Source organism: Manis javanica, chromosome 11 (genome assembly GCF_040802235.1).
Source record: "Manis javanica isolate MJ-LG chromosome 11, MJ_LKY, whole genome shotgun sequence".
Classification (NCBI taxonomy): domain Eukaryota; kingdom Metazoa; phylum Chordata; class Mammalia; order Pholidota; family Manidae; genus Manis; species Manis javanica.
The window spans coordinates 1,113,876-1,135,121 of NC_133166.1; the positions used below are offsets into that span (position 1 = coordinate 1,113,876).

Genomic DNA, 21,246 nt, shown 5'->3' on the forward strand with positions numbered 1-21,246 from the left:
AAGGCACATAGTGGATCTGTTGTATCTTACTACACTGATGGACAGTGACTGCAATGGGGTGTGGGTGGGGACTTGATAATATGGGTAAATGTAGTAACCACATTGTTTTTTCATGTGAAACCTTCATAAGAGTGTATATCAATCATACCTTAATAAAAAATTTTAAAAAATATTCAGTGGTGAATCCATCTGGTCCAGGAGTTTTGTTCTTGGGTAGTTTTTTGATTACCAATTCCATTTCATTGCTGGTAATTGGTCTGTTTAGATTTTCTGTTTCCTCCGGAGTCAGTCTTGGAAGGTTGTATTTTTCTAGAAAGTTGACCATTTCTTCTAGGTTATCCAGTTTGTTAGCATGTAATTTTTCATAGTATTCTCTAATAATTCTTTGTATCTCTGTGGTGTCCATTGTTATTTTTCCTTTCTCATTTCTGATTCTGTTTATATGTGAAGATTCTCTTTTTTTCTTAATAAGTCTGGCTAGGGGTTTATCTATTTTGTTTATTTTCTCAAAGAACCAGATCTTTGTTTCATTAATTTTTTCTATTGTTTTATTCTTCTCAATTTTATTTGTTTCTGCTCTAATCTTTATTATGTCCTTCCTTCTACTGATTTTGGACCTCATTTGTTCTTCTTTTTCCAGTTTTAATAATTATGAATTTACACTATTCATATGGGATTGTTCTTCCTTCTTTAAATAGAGTGCCTCCCCTTCTACACCTAGTAGCCAAACCTCGAGGACCTCATTGCAGGATCCTCCTTCCACTCTCCTCTCCAGCACCTTACACTCCATCTACACTGAATCACCATTTCTCATGACTGTCATATCTTTGCTTTACAATTTTTAATTGTGTTTTGTAATAAACTTCCCTTTCCTTAGATATCTTTACTCTCCTATACTTTCTCTCCATGAGTTCTTGACTGATTCTCAAAACTGAGAATGCATTCCCTCTTTAAAATATAATTGTCTAATTTATACATTTCTTATGACTTCAATTTTCTTTATAATCATGTTACATAAATTTATACCATACCATGAGCTTCTGAATATTGCACCCATATATGCAACTCAATACTTCAGGAGTCACTAAGTATAAATATAAATGAATGAATGAATGAATGAAAGGCTTCCTACCCTCACTTTTATAACTACTTCACTCAAAATTTCCTTCACACTTTCTTGTGAATTTACTGAAAAAAATGTGATTTTTTATTCCATTTCTACTGAAAATAGCATAGAATCCCACAAACTTCCTCTGCCTTTCTCTCCCCCAAAATATGATTTAATTCAGCACAACTCTTGGTAATTAGAAATTAAGTTGTAGATACTTATGTGAAGAGGCTTGGTAATAAGAGAAGAAAAAAGAGAACAAATCCCAATACTTCTAGTTTCTAACCCCAGCCCTGATTAGATTAGACCACGGCTCACAGTGTGAGTTAATATATTGTCAATACGATCCTTCCTTCTGTCTCTGCAACTCTGCACAGACAAAGCCATTAGCTCGATGACCTGGGGGAATCGCTCAGTGCTGATGGAGTTTGTGTTCCTGGCCTATCCCTCCCACCCAGAGCTGCGTGTCTTGTCCTTCCTTGGAGTCAGCCTGGTGTACACACTGATCGTCAGTGGGAATGTGCTCATTGTGGTGGCCGTCCAGAAAGAAGCCCGCCTACACACACCCATGTACTATTTCCTGGGCAGCCTCTCAGCAGTAGAAGTGTGCTACACGGCTGTGGTGGTGCCGCACATCCTGGCCAACATCCTACAGTCGGAGAAGACCATCACCCTCCTGGGCTGTGCCACTCAGATGGCTTTCCTCATCGGACTGGGCAGTGCCGATTGCTTCCTCCTGGCAGCCATGGCCTATGACCGGTACGTTGCGATTTGCCGTCCCTTGCGGTACCCTCTCATCGTGACTCTAACTCTGTGTGCCCGCTTGATTGTGACCTCAGTGGTCACTGGTTTGGGCCTGTCCTCACAACTGGTGGCCTTCATCTTCTCTCTGCCCTTCTGCCGCGCTCGGGGTATCGAACACTTCTTCTGCGATGCGCCACCCGTGATGCGTCTTGTCTGTGCCAACAGCCACGTCCATGAGCAGTCGGTGCTGGTGGCGGCCACACTGGCCATCGCCGTGCCTTTCCTCCTTATCGCCACCTCCTACGCCTTCATTGTGGCTGCTGTGCTCAAAATCCACTCGGCAGCTGGCCGCCACCGGGCCTTCTCCACCTGCTCCTCCCACCTCACTGTGGTCCTGCTGCAGTATGGCTGCTGTGCCTTCATGTACCTGCGCCCCAGCTCCAGCTACTACCCCAAGCAAGATCAGTTCATCTCACTGGTGTACACCTTAGGAACCCCAGTGCTCAACCCCCTTATCTACACCCTGAGGAACAGTGAGATGAAGGGGGCCATAGGGAGAGTTCTTACCAGGGATTGTGTCTCCCAGAAGTGCTAGGATAGGGTAGGCCTATCAGCAAGGGTTCCAGTTCATGAAAATCCCCATGCAACTGAGATTTCTCTCAGCTGATGTTAGAACTGTCTCTAAAAATAGTGCAGATTATCTGGGTACTAGGTGAGCCAGAAACCTGTAAAATGTTTCTGCCATGTTACTCAGTAATTCCTCTTCTAGCAAGGAAATATACAAGCAAATCATCATAAGGTAATATAGAGTGACAATTGTAAGACAATATCCAATATCTTGAAAGCAGATAGGTCATTCAATAGATTTTAACTGAAAAAATAATTAAAGGGACTCTATGCAGAAGTACGAGTAAAGGAACCAGTAAGAGGTGGCAGGACACTTATATACTGGTGATGAAAAGGAGCCATTAGTTACCACCCCTAGACTAAAATGCAAAAGGCCGCTACAGTATTATCTGAGACCAGTGAGAGCTAAACCTATCAAGAGAAACTACTTGGTAGGAACTGTAACTTCAGGGGACAAAGCAACTATTGACAGAAATATGGTCATGTGAGGAGAGAGCAGCGAGATAAATATTCCATCCTCTCTCTATTTCTACCCATTCATCTCTTGTCTCATCTCCATTGGTCAGACCCAGCCAGAAGCAAGATGGTAGGGAAAACTGAAAGGTTCAGTCCACGGAATTTACGGACAGGACAGGACACAGCAGAGAGTATCTTGGAAGTTAGAGGCAAGCAGATAATGTCCAGAACAAAAGTTGTTTGTTATAGTATTATACATAACAATGAAAATGCATTAACAATCCACTTTCCCCATAATAAAATATTGGTTAAATAATCACTGTATGAAGAAATATTATGGAATCTTGAAATATGTTTTCAAATACTAGTTATTAGTAATTGCTATCATTAAGTGCTCACTCTGGCAGAAACTGTGTTAAGTGACTATATACACATATGTATATGTATATATAATATTCATTCTGTCTATATATTCATTCTCTTTATATGTAGAGAGAGAACAAATATATATATATATATATATATATATATATATATATATATATATATATTTTCACCTAATCTTCAAAAACCCTATGAAGTCTGTCCTATCCCTCTTTTCCAAGGATTGAAACTGAGTCACAGAGATTAGTTAACCGGCATGATGTCACACAGCTAATAAGTGGTAGAGCTGGGATTTGAACAAACCTCAGAGGCAATTTAATACTTTTAAGTACCACAAGCAAGATGTAAGCTGCATTATCCAGGACGATTCAGATGTTTGAAAAATATACCATGTGCGTACATTAGGAAAGATAGTAGGTATACATACACCAGAATATTGACTATGGCCATCTCTGCTTTGAGAGATAATGAATGATCTTTATTATATTCATTATTCATTTTTATCTTTCTTTGCTTCCCAGGTGACAAATACATTATTTTTGAACTCGTATCAAATAACTTAGGAAGCACACTTTCATGAAGAATCTGATTCATTAGGTTGAACTATGGGAAAAGACTCCCATCTGACCACTTTTCATCTACAAAGGAGAGTATCTTATGTTACAACCTAATGCATTCATTTAGCATAAACCTCCTAATTTCCCACAAAGGATGCATTCTATCTGTCATATATCCCTATATTGCTAATTTTATCTTTCCTGCTTCCTTTTTATTTTCAAAATTACCCTTGAAGAGTTCTTAAAGTTAAATTATTTTAACTAAACTGATCCAGCAATTGTGTGGACCCGAAAGTTGTAATGCATTCTGCTCCTGTCATCTCCTTCATGTGAAAAGTTGTAGTTATAACACCAAAGTAGAAAGTCTCTTCCTCTAAACAGGTATGATGGGGGGGAAGCAAATTCTCTAGCTGAGGGACCTGCTTTTCAAAATGCCAGGCCAGAGTCCAGATATCATGCACCAATTTCATATGCAAATTTTTCTCAGAATTGAGGAGAATGAAACAAGAGGAAATAGAGAGGGAGGGAGGGAAGGAGGGAGGGGTTCCAACTGCACTGTAATGCCGCATTTGATGTCAGGAAACATACTTCAAATTAATTTAGAACTCAAAAAAGAAAGAGAATCAAGAAAGATAAGTTTGGGTTATAAGGCTACTGGAGAAAAGTCATTCAAGGATTGATTCCATATTACTGGGCACCACCAGACCCCCATCATTCAGACATCCTAGCAGCAATGGATAAGCCTTATTTCCTTAATGAAAAACATTTCACAAACACATGTCTAGCAGTTTAACAAGAGCCTCATTTTTTTGTATCCAAATGTGTTTACTGGGATGGTTTCCCACTAGTTTTGATTCAGGGCTCTTGTAGTGGGGCTTCCGTCTAAAAGAGCATCCTCTGTAAGCCTTGCTCTTCCCTGTAGGCTGGCAGAGGACAGTGGAGCAGCTGATATACAAAACTACTGTCTGTGCATGGCTAAAGATGGTGGCGATTTTGTAGCCTCCCGGACATTTCTCACCCATTAAACAGGAACTGGGGCTCTGCACCAGCCACTTCTTCTTGTGTTTCCTCTGCTCGTCTTCTGAAGAGGGATGGAGACCTTTGCTAGAAGCATATTCTCGTGAGCAGGTCGTCACCGCTGGAAGAGGCTGACAAGTCTTTAAAGAATCATGGGCCATGAAAAGTGCAAGGTGTAACAGGATCATGGGGGAATGTGTGCCTATGTGTGCCTGGAGGTATATTTTTTTCATTAAGTCCCCAAAGACCCTATATAACAGTTGCCTTATGATTCTCTTTACTTGATTGGATAAATTTTAGACATCTAAGATCATAAAGTTCTGAAAAGTACTTCCTCTGTCTAGACCTGGGGCCAAAACTAACAGACCCTCTGGCTATATATCAATGTCTCCTAGACTTTAAATTCTGTTGCCTATTCTCTTCTTATGCTCCAAGTCTTCTGGTACCCGTATCATTGACTCTCACCTACCTAGTTTACTCTGCCTTGTACAGCTTCTTTGGGTTGACTTTCTAAACTACTCATGATCGTTTGCCCTGATAATATTTCTTTATGAACATGGTTGGTTCTTTATCTGGGGTTTGATATGAATCTATAAATTAATTTGAAAGGTCACATCTTTAAAATATGGAAATGAGGTTCCTCAAAAACTAAAAGCAGAAATAGAATACAACCCAGGAACTCCACTTCTAGGAATTTACCTGAAGACAATAAAATCTCTGTTTTGAAAAGATATATGCACCCCTGTATTTATTGCTGCATTATTTACAATAGCCAAGATTTAGAAGTAACCAAAGTCTCCATCAATAGATGAATGGATAAAGAAGAGGTGGTACATATATACAACGGAATATTATTCAGCCATAAAAAAGAAAGAAATCCTGCCATTTGTGACAATTAGATGGACTTAGAGGGCATTATGTTAAGCCAGGTGGAGAAAGACAAGTACCATATGACTTCACATATTTGTAGAATATAAAAACTAAACAAAACAAAATGAACAAAATAGCAGTAGGCCCATAGACACTGAGAAGTAACTGGTAGTTACCATGGGGGAGGAGTTGGGGGTTGAAATAGGGGAGGGGGAATAAAGAAGCACAAAATCTCAATTATAATATAAATTAGCCACAGGGATGAAAGTACAACATTGAAAATATAGTCAATAATTCTAACATTTCTATGTTGACAGATAGTAACTACACTAGTAGGGGTGAGCATTTAATAATGTGTATAACTGTCAAATCACTATGCTGTATATTTGAAACCAATATGGCATTGTATATCAACTATACTTCAATAAAAAAATCAAAACTTTAAAAATTTTTCTACAAAAAGTGTTGATGACCTATGTACAGGGATTTTTTTTATTGTTTCCCTTTGTGGCCAATAATACGAAAGTTTGCATTAATGTAAAATAAATGTTTCTTGAGTTCTGAAAAAAAGAAAAGAAAAATGTGTTCTTCACATTCTCTTATCCAGAGAAGAAGCTGGGTTTTAGAAAGTTCTGCTTGGAATAGGGTGAGATAAAGAGAGATGCCAGGAAAGGAGGGGTACTACGGAATTCTTCTAAGCAACAGTCCTGTGTAGAAGGACAGATCACTCAGAGGTCATTCTTGCCTGATTTAACCAAATAATGTGAAGCCCAATATGGCATCTCTTTTAAAATAATGGGTCCCAAAGAGGAGGAACTTTCCCAGTGGCTTTTCTTAAAGCAAATACAACTTTAAACATGTTTGGAGGAAATTTCCTGGATTAACCAACTATAACAAAACGAATGAGCAACCTTTCACATGGTGATCACAGACACGTGCTCTCTGGGGCCTGCAGGATGGCGTCCTCATTACTACCTATACGCAGTGGGAGTCTGTGGATGGGTGTTCTAGCAAGTCCAATTAGTGGGAAGTGTTCATGGCAGCTCAGGTCTCACAAAAGCCATACAGTGCATTAAAATGACCCTAGTCTGGGCAATTGGGAATGCGATTTTTATACTGAGCTTTGCCACTTAAATGTTAAGTTACTCCAGGCAAACTGTGAAAGCCCTTATAGTTGAGTCTCTTTATCTATATTGTGAATGGTTGGGCTAAAGATGTTCATGAACATCAATGTAAAACTGTAATTTTTATTTTTATTCTATTAAGTAGAAAATACAAAGAAGAATTTTGTCCCATCCTTCTCTTTTTGCTCCCTTTTTCCTCCTATGCTTATATTCTATTTCTCTATTTAAACTAGTCCTTCTATTGGACACTGTCCCATACCTACTGATTTTTGTGACTGTCCCCATAATTTTAACTCTAACCCAACCATATTGTTTTATTTGGACCTCCTTAGTTACCTCCCTTTAATTTTATGTATCAGTTCCCTCCCAATTCTGCTAAGTCAGTATTACCATTTTCAAAATCTCCATCTAATGCTGTAACTCCTTGTAAACCTTCCATTTACATCAAACATATCAGAGGTTTTTCTGTATTGGACTTAACATATTAAAAATCCCACAAAAGCTCAAACACTCTTTTGGTTATAATGGTCAATCAAGAGAGTTATCTCTTGGCATAGGAAAAATACAGATAAATTGTATGGATGAGTGCATACAGAGGTTAAATTAAGAATGCTTCCTCTCTTGTGAAGAATCACTCATAAAACCATAGTTCATTCCTTATTATAGGGTGAGCCATAACAGTTTTGTAACAACATAATTATATTCATCAGCAATGATAGGGACAAAATGGCCTTATTCACAAGCATATAGCCTATCTGTGGTCAGTGATTCCATGGCCACGGTAATAGCAATCAAAAAATAACCTAGAATGTGGAGGACTCACTAGGTGCCAAACAGCAGTTGTTATCTCTGTGAAGAAATATAAAGCCATAAAACTAGAAGAAATCCACTAAGCAGTGAGTGGTGAAAGAACAGAGGAGAGGTCCAAGGACTAAGCTGAAGGCCACACCAGCATTTAAGGTTTGGGAAGATACTGAGGATGAAGCAAGTAGGGCGGAAGTAGCCGCCTCTGAGGGAAGATAAAAAACAAGAGTGTGATATAAACACTAGTACATGCTAACAATTCCCAGGCATGTAGCTTTGCCTCAAACCTGTCCCCTGAACTATATAATTCCATATTAACCGTCTATCTAATCTCCATGGTACATTCTAATTTGACATGTCAAAGTCAGCCCTTGACTTCCTTCCCAACCAGCTCCTCTGCCATGTCTTCCATCTGAGGTCAATGACGATTCATTGAATGAGCCACCTCTTCCGTTTGCACCCACACATCCTACCCATGGGCCAATCCTTTCAGCCCCACCTTGCCAAAGAGCCAGAATGTGACTGCTGCTCGCTCTTCTGTCTTTGTAGCTCTGGTCCTCGGCACTATCATCCATAGCTTGATTATTTCACATCTTTTCTAAGTGGGTCCTAGTTACCACTCTTCCCTTTACAGAGTTTTTTTACTCAGCAATCATAGAGACTCTTTGGCAATGTTCATTTGAACATGGCGCTCCTCTCTGCAGATCCTTCTGGTGACTTGCCATGTCCCTTGGGCTAAAATTCAGAGTCTGTCCTAGGACCCTGAAAGACGGTCATCAGATCTGGGTCCCTCTCTGACCTTGCCTCCTGCACTTTGCCCTTGCTGATTCAGTTAAGGGTCAGGAGTTTGATGTTCTGAGAGAAGCAATTCCAGTAGTGGTCAAGACGTACAGCTTTACTCTGCCACTTTAATAGCCTTATTATGCCTGGCTGAACCACCTCCCTGTGATTCAATTTCCTATCTATAAAATGAGACTGCATTTATTACTTCATAAAAAATTATCTCAAATCTTAAGGGTTTAAAACAACAGCACACATTCATCATCCTACCCGGTCTCTAAGGATCAGGAAGTCAGGTGAGGCTGTCCGGGAGTTTCCACCTTAGATTGTGTCATTAGGTTACACTGAAGATACCATCTAGGCCGTAGCCTTCTGAAGGCTTGGCTGGGGCTGCAGAAGCTGCTTCCAAGGCAGCTCACTCATAGGGGTGCCGACAGGAGGCCCCAGAGCTCTGCTGGCTGCTGTCATTAGGACTGGAGAGTCCCACTTGAGTGTCCTCATGATATGGCAGCTGGTGTCTCCCAGAGCAAGTTACACGAGGCAGAAACTAAATGTCTTTTACGACCTGGCCTTGGCAGTTACATGCCATCATTCTGCAGTACGTTATTGTTTGCGTAGGTTAGTCCCCTTCCGTGTGGGGCGGTACAAGGGCATAGGTGACAAGCGGCAGGGACCACGGGCACCATCTTGGGGGATAGCTGTCAGATACACTGCTGTAATAGTTCCTATTCATAGGGTGGTTGTTGACGATAAATGAGTCCACCCCCGTAAAGCCCTTCGCACTGCTCCTGGCTCAGAGGAAGTACTCAGTAAGTACTAACTGCTACTGTTGTTTACATTGTTTCTGAGCATATCAAAAAATCTCCCTCCTCAGAACCTTTATATTTGCTATTCTCCCTAACAGGAAATATTCTTCTTGCATATATCTTTCCCCTCACCCCTGTGTTCTGCCCAAGCAACCCCTGTGAAGTATGTTTTTATGGACTCATATTTCACTCTCCACCCACCTTGTTTGCTTTATTTTCTATCTTTACTTAATAGCATATCTTTTCTTAGTTGATTGATTCCATTTTTTCTTTTTGGCATATGTTTAAGGTATACAACTTGATGGCTTGATATACATATACAATGTGAAGTAGTTACCATAATCAAGCTAATTTCTATATCATCACGTCTTATAGCTAATTTTTTTTCTTTTGATGAGAATAGTTAGGATTTACTCTCCTAGCAAACTTCAACTATACAGTATAGTATTATTACCTGTAGTCACTATGCTATACATTAGATGCCCAGAACTTGTATCATCTTGTATAATTGAAACTTTGTACCCCTGGACCAACATCTCCCCATGTCTTTCTCCAGTCAAACCCCTGGTAAACACCATTCTACAATCTGGTTCTATCAGTTCAATGTTTAAAGATTCCATATAAAGTAAGATGATGCAGTATTTGCCCTTCTGTACTTAGCAAAATATCCTTGGAGTCCATTTATGCTATCACAAATGGCAGGATATCCTTAATTTTTAAGGCTGAGTAATATTCCATTATGTGTATGTACCACATTTCCTTTATCTTTTCACTTGGAAACATGGTTTAAATTCCTTTGGATAAATACTCGGAATGGGAGTGCTATGGTATCCTATTTTCAATTTTTTTAGGAACTCTGTACTGTTTTCCATAATAAGTACACCAATTCACATTCCTACCCTCATGTGCCAGGCTTCCCATTTGTTATCTATTGTCGTTTTGACAATAGATGTTGTAAACAGGCATGAAGTGATGTACTGTGGTTTTGACTTGCAATTCCCTGGTGATTAGTAACGTTGAATGTCTTTTCACATACCTGATGGCCATTTATATGCCCTCTTTGGAGGAATGTCTCTTCCAGTTCTTTACCCATTTTTAAAAATCAGGTCAGTTGAGTTGTATGAGTTCCCTTACATATTTTCAATATGAACCCTCAATCAGATAATGGTGTACAAATATTTTCTCCCAATCCAATGGTTGCCTTTTGCTGTGCAGAAGCTTTTCAGTTTGATGTAGTACCACTTGTGATTTTTGCTTCTGCTGCCTGTGATTTTATGTCATATCCAAAAAATTGTTGCCAAAACTAACATCAAGGATATTTTTCCCTCTGTTTTCTTCTACGAGTTTTATGTTAAAGCCTTAGGTTAAAGGTCCAGTCCATTTGAATTGGTTTTGTTATGATGTACAAGATAAGGGTTCATTTCATTCTTGTGCATGTGTCTGGTTTTGGTATCAGAAGAATACTGGCCTTGTAAAATGAGTTTGTAAGCTTTCTCCTCTTAAATTTTTTGGAAAAGTTTAAGAAGTTTTGGTGCTAATTCTTCTTTAAATATTTGGTAACATTTACTAGTGAAGCCATCTGGCCCTGGAATTTTTTCTCTTTGGGAAAGTTTTTGATTCCTACTTCAACCTTATTAGTAATTGATCACTTCAGGTTTTCTATTTCTTCTATGATTTAGTCTTTGTAGGTTGTACATATCTAGGAATTAACTATTTCTTCTAAGGTATTCATATTGGTGTTGGCTTATAATTGTTTCTAGCGGTCTCTTATGATCCTTTGCATTTCAAGTGGTATCAGTAGTAGTGGCTCCTTTTTCATGTATAATTTTATTAATTTGAGCTATCTCTTTTTTCTTAGCTAAAGGTTTGTCAGGGCTATTTTTATCTTTTCAAAACAACAGCTCTTACTTTTGTTAACATTTTCTATTGTTTTTCTGGTCTCTTTCAGTTACATCTGCTCTGCTCTTTATGGTTTCTTTCCTTTTAACTCTGGTCTTTTTCTTTTTTAAGTTCCCTGAGGTGTAAAATTAGGATGTTTATTTGGAGCATTTCTTCTTTTTTAATGTAGGCATTTATTGCTATAAACTTTCTTGTTAATACTGTTTTTGGTGCATCCTGCAAGTCTCAGTATGGTAAGTTTCCATTTTTGTTTGTCTCAAGATGACTTAAATTTTCCCTTTTTATTTTCTTCTGTGACCTATTGGTTGTTCAGGAGTGTGTTGTTAAACTTCCACGTATTTATGAATTCCAATTTTTCTCTGTTATTGCTTTCTAGCTTCATACCATTGTGGTTAGAAAACATACTTGATATAATTGCAATCAGTGGAATAAAAATATATTTAGAAAAAGACATACAGTAGCTGAATGGATAAAAAATAAGATCCACCATTTGCTGCCTATAAGAGCCTCACTTCTGCTTTAAGGATATACACCAGCTGAATGTAAAGGGGTGTAAAAAAGATACCCCATGCAAATGAAAACCAAAAATTATAAGTATATTACTTAATGTCAATGTTGAAAAGTCATGAACTTTTTATGACCTAACAGGATGACCTATCCTGGAATGCTACTGATAATTATATTCTTCTGCTGTTTGATGAAACCTTCAACATGTGCATCCATTAGGTCCATTTGGTCTATAGAGTTGTTCAAGCCTACTTTTTCTTCAGCAGTTTTCTGTTTGGATGATCTCTCCAATATTCAAAGCGGGATATCAAAGTCCCCTACAATTATTGTATCGCTCTCTGTTTCTCTTTGCAATTCTGCTTACATTTGCTTTATATATTTAGGTGCTCTGCACTGAGTGCACATATATTTACAATTTATATGTGCTGTTTATGAATGAACTCCTGCATCATTATAATTACTATTATAATGTCTTATATATATTAAGTATTATATATTATTTAATTTCTATTTTGTCTGACATAAGTATTGCTATTTTTGGTTTCCATTTGCATGGAGTATCTTTTCCCACTCCTTTACATTCAGCCAATGTATATCCTCAAAGCTGAAGTGAGGCTCTTATAAGCAGCATATGGTGGATCTTATTTCTTATCCATTCAGCTACTTTATGTCTTTTTCTAAATATATTTTTATTGAAATATGGTTGATATACAATATTATATTTGTTTCAAGTATATAACATAGTGATTTAATATACATTATTAAATGTGCACTCCAACTGGTGTAATGACTATCTGTTAAAATCGAAAGATGTTACAGAACTATTAACTATATTCTCTATGTTGAACTTGCATCCCTGTGACCAACTTATATTATAAATGAGAATTTTTGTGCCCCTGTATCCCCTTCCCCCTCCCCACCCACCAACCCCAGCCCCTCCCCCATGGTAACCACGAGTCATTTCTCAGTGTCTGTGAGTTTACTATTATTTTGTCCATTTTGTTTTGTTTAGTTTTTATATTCCACAAAATAAGTGAAGTCATATGGTATATATCTTTTTCCATCTAGCTTATTTCACTTAGCATGCTACCCTCTAAGCCCATCCATGTTGTCACAGATGGCAGAATTTCTTTCTCTTCTATGGCCAAATGATATTCCATTGCTTATATGCACACCCCTTCTTTATCCATTCATCCATTGATGGACACTTTGGTTGCTTTCATATCTTGGCTATTGTAAATAATTCAGCAATAAACACAGGGTGAATGTATCTTTTCAAATTAGAGATTTTGTTTTCTTCAGGTAAATTCCTAAAAGTGGAGTTCTACTGGATTGTATGGTATTTCTGTTTTTAGTTTTTTGAGGAACCTCCATACTGCTTTCCATAGTGACGACACCAATGTACATTCCCACCAGCAGTGCAGGAGGGCTCCCATTTCTCCACATCCTTGTCAACACTTGTTATTTCTTGTCTTTCGGATAGTTACCATTCTAACTGGTGTGAGGTAACACCTCATTGTGATTTTGATTTGTATTTCCTTAATGATTAGTGATATTGAGCATCTTTTCATGTTTATTGGCCTCTGTACATCTTCTTTGGAAAATGTTTATTCAAGTCCTCTGCCCATTTTTTAATAGGTTATTTGCTTTTTTGGCATTGAACCATATGAGTTATTAACCCCCTAATTGGATATATCGTTTATGAATATGTGCTCCCATACAATAGGTTGTCTTTTTGTTTCATTGATTGTTTCCTTTGCTGTACGGAAGTCCCACTCATTATCTAGATAATACAAGGTCACCTTCCACTTACAGGAAACTCTGCACATCTGAAGTCCATACATTGTTATTTCGGTTCATCTTTTAAGAATGGAATAGAGGCAGAAAGCAAGAAATTGTGGCATCTTAGAAAAATAGATTAGACTGTTTGAATTTTCCCTGATGACTGATGGAATGAATTGAAAAGAAGTAAAGGAATATCTCAAGAGAAAATATTTTGAAAAAAATAATTAACTTATCCTTCTCCTAAAGCAATCTTAACTTACATGGTGTATAAATCTTCAGAGCAGGAGTTGGCAAGCTAGACTTCCAAAACAAATTCAGCCCTTGAACTATGAATGTGCTTTACATTTTGAAGAATTTGAAGAAGGAAGGAAGGAAGGGAAGAAGGGAGGGAGGGAGGAAAATAGGAAAAAGAGGAATTCTATAACAGAGCCAATTCTGGCCTACATGTGACCCTCATGCCTAAAATATTACTATCTGGTCCATTATAGAACAAATTTGTTGATCTCTGCATTAGAGTGTAGAAAGCACTTCAATTTCTTTCAAGGATTGTGGCTCGTCCAACATCATATAAGTGGGAAGTTGTGAAGGCAGGGTCTGAACTCAGGTCTTTCTATTGCAGACGCAAAATGCTTGGCTTAAATCCTGACTCTACCACTGACTACCTGTTTGATCTCAGACTACTTTTTTAATCTCTCAGAACCTTAGTTTATCTGTGAAATAGACATTAAAGTATTCCTGCATCCTGCAATTGAATTAACACATGAAAAGCTTAGAATAGTGCCTATGTATTACAGCACAAGCCATTATTTTCATATTACATATGCTTTCCATGTCACCTAAAATGGCTTTCATGAAACACTAGTTCAACAGACTTTTAATAGGTACTGTGTGTAAGAGAAACGCATAATGCAGAAAAATCAATTTTGAAAAAATTGCAAATTGGTTAACTATTGGCCATGTTAAGTTATTTCTTTATTAGTATTAACAACTCAGTTGGCTGCTTCAAGGTTTTCATAGCGACAATAATATGTCGAGTTTCCTTTTTGGTTGGGCAAGGGGTTGGGGAGGAAGGTGTACCTTATTTTATTTTTAGAATCTTCAGGAAAATACTGGAATAAAAGGATGACAGCTTTCCTATGGCACTTAGTTTTTGCCCCATAAAAAGCATCCTTTTGTTTCTTAAGTTAATCTGATCATGCTTATATTTTAATAGGGGTATGTGCTCATCTACATTTATTGTCCTAATTGATATGCTTCATCCTGACTCTTTTACAAAGGGTTTTACTCAATATACTTTCTAAACTAATTTTGTCTCTTTTTTGCCTTTCAACTTACTTTTTTCTTTAATTACTTGAGAAAGATGCATTTCCTTTGTGCTTAAAGAGGAAGTTAATATTCAAAAAATACAAAGAATCAACTTCTCTTCAATTATCCACACAAATATTAATGTGATCTCTACCACATCCTGCCAGGCATTATAGAGTTTGAAGAAATTAGTACAAACTGAACTCGGTCTCCTTTTTCCTGTGTTTTACATCATTTGAAATTTTAGATTCAGATTATTTGAAAATAGTTTTGCATAATGTATTTTTCAAGAATTATATTTGAAATGTGGTCTTCTTAAAACAATATTTAAAAAATATATTCCCAGGAGCCATGGACATACAATGGGAAAATGACAGCCTCTTCAACAACTGGTGTTGGCAAAATTGGACAGCTACATGCAAGAGAGTGAAACTGGATCACTGCCTAACCCCATACACAGAAGTAAATTCGAAATGGATCAAAGACCTGAATGTAAGTCATGAAACCATAAAACTCATAGAAGAAAACATAGGCAAAAATCTCTTGAATATAAACATGAGCAACTTTTTCCTGAACATACCTCCTCAGGCAAGGGAAACAAAATAAAAAATGAACAAATGGGGCTATATCATCCTAAAAGGCTTCTGTAAAGCAAAGGACACAATCAGCAGAACAAAAAGGCATCCTACAGTATGGAGAATATATTTGTAAATGACATATCCGACAAGGGGTTAATATCCAAAATATATAAAGAACTCACACAGCTCAACACCCAAAAAGCAAATAACCTGATTAAAAAATGGCAGAGGATATGAACAGACACTTCTCCAAAGAAGAAATTCAGATGGCCAGCAGACACATGAAAAGATGCTCCACATTGCTAATTGTCAGGGAATTACAAATTAAAACCACAATGAGATATCACCTCACACCAGTTAGGATGCCCAACATAGAAAAGGCTAGGAACAACAAATGCTGGCAAGGATGCGGAGAAAGGGGAACCCTCCTACACTGCTGGTGGGATGTAAACTAGTTCAACCATCGTAGAAAGCAGTATGGAGGTCCCTTAAAAAACTAAAAATAGAAATACCATTTGACCCAGGAATTCCACTCCTAGAAATTTACCCTAAGAGTGTAGGATCCCAGTTTGAAAGATACATATGCACCCCTATGCTTATCACAGCACTATTTACAATAGCCAAGAAATGGAAGCTACCTAAGTGTCCATCAGTAGGTGAATAGATAAAGAAGATGTGGTTCATTCTGTCCATTAATCTCCCCAAAGGTTAGTACTATTAATAGAAAAAAAACATAGTCCTCAAAAATACCATATTCAGCAAAGAAATAGCTGAAGCTCTCCAAAGATTTAGGGGGACTTAAAGGAGATAAGGTGACAGCTCTTACATACAATGACAGGTTTGCTTCTATTTCTCTACAATTTCTATATTTAAATGTTAGATGTTACTCTATTTGACTATGTTTCAATTCTCACTACTTTTCTTTTTAACAATAAAATCCCCAATATTGGCTTTGTTTATTTGATTAATCTTCTTAAAAACTACATTGTCTTGGAGCTATTGTTTTCAGCATGGGATGTGTATTGTATAACCCAAGAGACTGTAAATATGAAAAAATCCTTTGATGCAGTTACACATGAATTACAACTAAATTGGACATATGGTCCATTTCCTTAAAACATTTTGAGTCACCAATTATCTCCCTTTTGTGTCATAAAATATCATTGTAGATGTGCCTGTAAGCAAATTTTCCTCCCTTCTTTCCCACCACAGAATTTTTAGTGTCTGCAGAGAACAGCTCCGCAATCGCTGAACCTGAGAGAAGTGGGTGGGAGATTAAGAAAAATACAGAGATAGATACAAGAAAGATACAGAAACAAAAGTTGGGATCAGGAGGTTCACTGCTGGTGCAGAACAGCAAGGCAGTTTGAGCACAGCTTATATACACAGACTCACAATGATGTCACTTCCAGGCTGATCTCATATCCGGTGTTGTCACTTCCGGATCTGGTGTTCTCACTTCTGGTTACATCATTTCCAGTGATATCACTTCCAGCCCTCCACAAGTGTCCTCCTCATTTTTGTCTTATCTTGGGTAGAACCACTGTCATTTCTCCTTACTACACACCCAACAGCTGTTATGTCATTCATTTTAACTCTAAAGTTTGGGTTGAAAGTTAATAATTTATACAAAATACTCAGATGAGGGAAAATAAATAAGAAGAATATGTCAGGATATTACTGGAATAAAAGATGTTTGCCCAGTTCTCTTGGAGTTCAAAAATGCCTGGGTAAATATGAACAATTCAGTCATCCAAAGTTCTATCGGTAAGGTACATGTCCGTAATTACGTAACTGTGACTCTGTAGGAGAAGTAACACATTAAATCTATGAACTTCTAATTAAAAGGTCGGTGATGTTTAAGAACACTTTACAAGTGTGTTGCCTTGTATTCAGGAACATACATGATGATTTCCAAGGAATATTATTCCATATCTTTTGTTACAACTAGAATCTCCATGACAGTTAGGTAATTTCCATATCAGTCCTTTATTTTACTCAGGCAATGAAACAACTCAGCAAAAGAAGGTTCGGCACTTTCTGTTCTTTTGCAGGAGATGTGTTGGCTGGGAACGTTGTCCTCAACCAATCGGGCCCCACCGAGTTTGTGTTCCACGTGCTCACCGCGGTCCCTGAACTCCAGGCTCCCCTCTCCTGCCTCTTCCTTCTCCTCTACTTGGTGATCCTCTGTGGCAACACAGCCATCATCTGGGTGGTGTGCACACGCGGCTCGCTGCGCACCCCAGTGTATTTCTTCCTGGCCAACTTGTCCTTTGTAGAGATCAGCTACTCCACCGCTCTGGTGCCTCTGATGCTCTCCAACCTTTTGGGGCCCCAGAAGCACATTCTGCTGGCTGGCTGTGGGGTACAAATGATCCTTTTTGTCACCCTTGGTAGCACTGACTGCTTTCTCTTGGCAATCATGGCATATGACCGCTACGTGGCCATCTGCCACCCGCTGCGCTACACCCCTTGGGCTGGTGTGTTTACACTTGGGTATGTGTACTGACTTGAGAAGGAGGCTCATTCCAGTCATTCAAGTTCAGGATACCTGGACCATAGTTTTGAAGTAGAAGATGAGATTGTTGCAGACTTGGAATAGACATATTCTCCTGGGCTTCTGAAATCCTGTGAGAAGGAGCTTGCCAAAGTAGAGTCCACTTTGCACAGGCTCAGGGGCAGTCCTGCTTGACCATAACCTTTCAAGTTTTAATGACACTTGCTTACCATTCCTCCTGGATTTGGGATCATGATGGCACCAGCACTCTAACAGGCGTCCTACTTCCTGGAAGGCATACTGACATGAGCTACCTACCCATCTGCATTCCTGAATCTGTCCTGTTCATTCCAATATATTTTCTTTCTGTTGGACTTCTCTATAGCCTGGACTCTGTGTAATTGGTTTCTGCTTCAGTTTTCCATCGTGGTCATCAATTCTTTACAGAAAATAGAGCGCTTCCCTTTATCTTCACCCACCCCAAGGGGTTCTAACAGCTGCCTAGCTCTTGTCAGTCCCCTAACTCTGAAAGAGTTGAAATTTGGTCTCCAGATTTTCTAGTCTGGCTGGCCTGCTGAATAAAGAACTGCTTGGCTGGGACCAAAACACATGATTAATTATCCGTGCTAATGCAAGACGATGGTTACACCGCCTCTATCTCACAGTCCTAGTCTAGTCCATTAGCTTTCATCTTAATTACTTCAAGTACCTCTAATGGGTCTTCTGTCTCCACATTTGATTCCTTATGATTCATTCCCCCATCAAAATATAACCTCCTCTGACTGGAAGTGAATGGATGATTTCCCAAGACCTGTTATTTCCTCAAGTCTCCTATTCACCATCTGTCTCTCTGCTTTTGCAGTCTGCAGAATATTTGGCAGGAAATTATTAAAAAGGAAAATTCCTGAGCTCCTACCATTTCCAGTTATGGAGTTAGGAGGTAATAGCCAAGGAATGTCATGGTGGCCATGCTTCTGTCTAATCAAAGTGTTACTCGTTCCTCTTAATGTTCATGTTGTGCAAGTTACTTTTTGCCCATCAAAGAAGTAAATAGTCACTAAACACTCCGATATAACCATCATCATCACTACCGACAGCAATATCTTTCCAGGATTAATAAGAACAAGAAAATGTCAGCCTATTCCAGATCTATTGAAGAAAAGTTCTCTACACAGAGATACTGTGATGAACCTTGGAATATCATTTTTTGTACCTTCAGATATCTAAATCCTCATTAAGAACGTTCTGCAAATGGGAAGTTACCAATTTCCTACAGAACAGCAAAGGGTTTGGAGTATAGAACCTTCAAAACACAAGGACAAAAGGAACCTGTGATCAGAGTAGTAACTCTCTAATTAGTACCAGTTCCTTAATGAAGTGGCCACAGAAAATGTGCCACTCACATCTCTTGCTGCAGGAAAGATGTCCCAGATACTGAGCTGAATCCACCACTATTTCTGAGCCATAGGCACACTGCTCGCAGGCTGCTCTCAGCCATGATTGGCTGTGTTGGAGCACTAAGGCAAATCTCATATGTTACTATGTGTGTGTAAAAAACAGAACATCTATAGTGACTATATACTATGTGATGAGCCATTTTTCTCCCTAAGGCACATTAATAAGAGAGCAGTACTCCAAGTTTTGTTGCATAGATAGTTGTATTGTTTATGGGCTCCAAATAAAGTGCCACAGGCTGGGTGGTTTAAGCAACAGAGATTTATTTTCTCGAAGCCCTGAAGGCTTGAAGTCTGAGATCAACCTGTCAGCAGGGCTGGTTTCTTCGGAGGCGCCTCGCTTTGCTTGTAGAGGGCCATCTTTCCCTGTCTGTTCACATGGTGTGCCCTCTGTATGTGTCTGTGTCCTGATCCGTTTTTCTTATAAGGACACCAGTCATGTTGGATGAAGGCCCACTCTAATGACCTCATTTTAACTTAATTACTTCTTTAAAGATCTTATCTGCTAATACAGTCACATTTTTAGATACTGAAGCATTAGGACTTCAACATAGGGATTTGGGGGAAGACACAATTCAACCCATAACAACATGTATTAAAATGGAATAAAATACACAATATAACTATACATATATATATATATTCCATTCCTAGCTCACTTAACTGAAATATCTTTCAACAGTGAGGAAAATGTATCAGACTACATTAGATGGATGGAAAGAAGACATAGTTCCATGCATCCTCATTAGCTACAATTCTGTGTTCACCCACCAACTTTCTGATCTTTACTTTGAATTGAAAGTTTCCTTTCCATTGAGTTCCAGACCTGAATCGTGAGCTATTTATTCAACTATTCCACAAGTAGTTTTAAGCACATTTTATATGTCTATCCCTGTAGCTCTTAACTGAAGACGATTTTGCCTCCTAGGCAAACACATTTGGTAACGTCTGCAGAAATTTTTGGTTATCACAACCAGAGTATAGGAGTTGGTACTGCTCTCATCTGGTGGGTAGAATCCAGGGTGCTGTGAAATATCTCACAGTGTAGAGGACACCCCCACACACACACAACAGAATTATCCATCCCAAAATGTCAACAGCACCCAGGTTGGAAAAAACGTTTTGTTACATACACAATACACACATAATACTCATTAAACTTGCATGCTATTAAGGAAGATAGAAGCTAATCAAACAGTACACAAATACATGTAAAACTGCAGCAGGGATGGCTGCAATGATAGAGGGGTACATGAGATTCCAAAAGGAACATTCCAAAAAGTGCTTTAACCCTGACATGACCTAGGTCAGGAAAATCATCCCTCAGGTTGTTGTAATGGAACTGGGATGAAGGGCAAGTAGTAAATAAAAGAGGGAAAGGCATTCCAAGCAGAGTGAACAGCGAATGCAAAGGCCTGGAGGTGGGAGGAAACATGGTGAGAAGAAAGAGCTGCAAGAAAAAGAAGCTGGAGCAAAGAGCCAGAAGGAGACTGGGAGTTACTCGGGGACACATATTAAAAGACTTTGTAAACAATATTCTGGTTCTTCTTTAACATAAAAGTCAGATTTTGCTTTCACTAAAAAGTAATTGAGAGCAATGTGGCTGGATGAAGCTTGATTAGAGGAAAAAGAATACGCCCTAGGGTCAAACAAGCTTCATCTCAGCTACTTGCTGCATCTACTTTGGGCAAATCACTCAAATTCTATAGATCTTTTATGTCTGCCTTTTAACTGTAAAATAGGGATGAATCTCCCTTTGCAGAGTTCCTATGAGGATTAAATAATATATATAATGTGTACATGGGGTACCAGTAGTACCCGCCTTAGGATTGTTGTAAGAATGAATGAGTTAATACATGCAAAGTGTGTGGAGGACAGTAAGAGCAACATAAGACTTAACTATTATAATTTTTATAATAGTTGGCACACAGTAGACAATACATT

At 38.5% G+C, this 21,246-nt stretch overlaps 2 protein-coding genes across 2 annotated transcripts; one reads left to right on the forward strand and one right to left on the reverse strand.

Moving 5' to 3' along the window:
* The first annotated feature begins 1,502 nt into the window (after positions 1–1,502).
* Positions 1,503–2,447, forward strand: LOC140844335 (olfactory receptor 10W1-like). The gene has a single exon (XM_073215770.1). It carries the CDS (start codon positions 1,503–1,505, stop codon positions 2,445–2,447), a length of 945 nt encoding a protein of 314 aa, XP_073071871.1.
* A 2,196-nt stretch (positions 2,448–4,643) lies between these two features.
* On the reverse strand, positions 4,644–5,081 carry LOC118968085 (small ribosomal subunit protein eS27-like). Its single transcript, XM_036996813.2, has one exon. The coding sequence runs from the start codon at positions 5,079–5,081 to the stop codon at positions 4,644–4,646; it is 438 nt and encodes a 145-aa protein (XP_036852708.2).
* Positions 5,082–21,246: the final 16,165 nt, after the last annotated feature.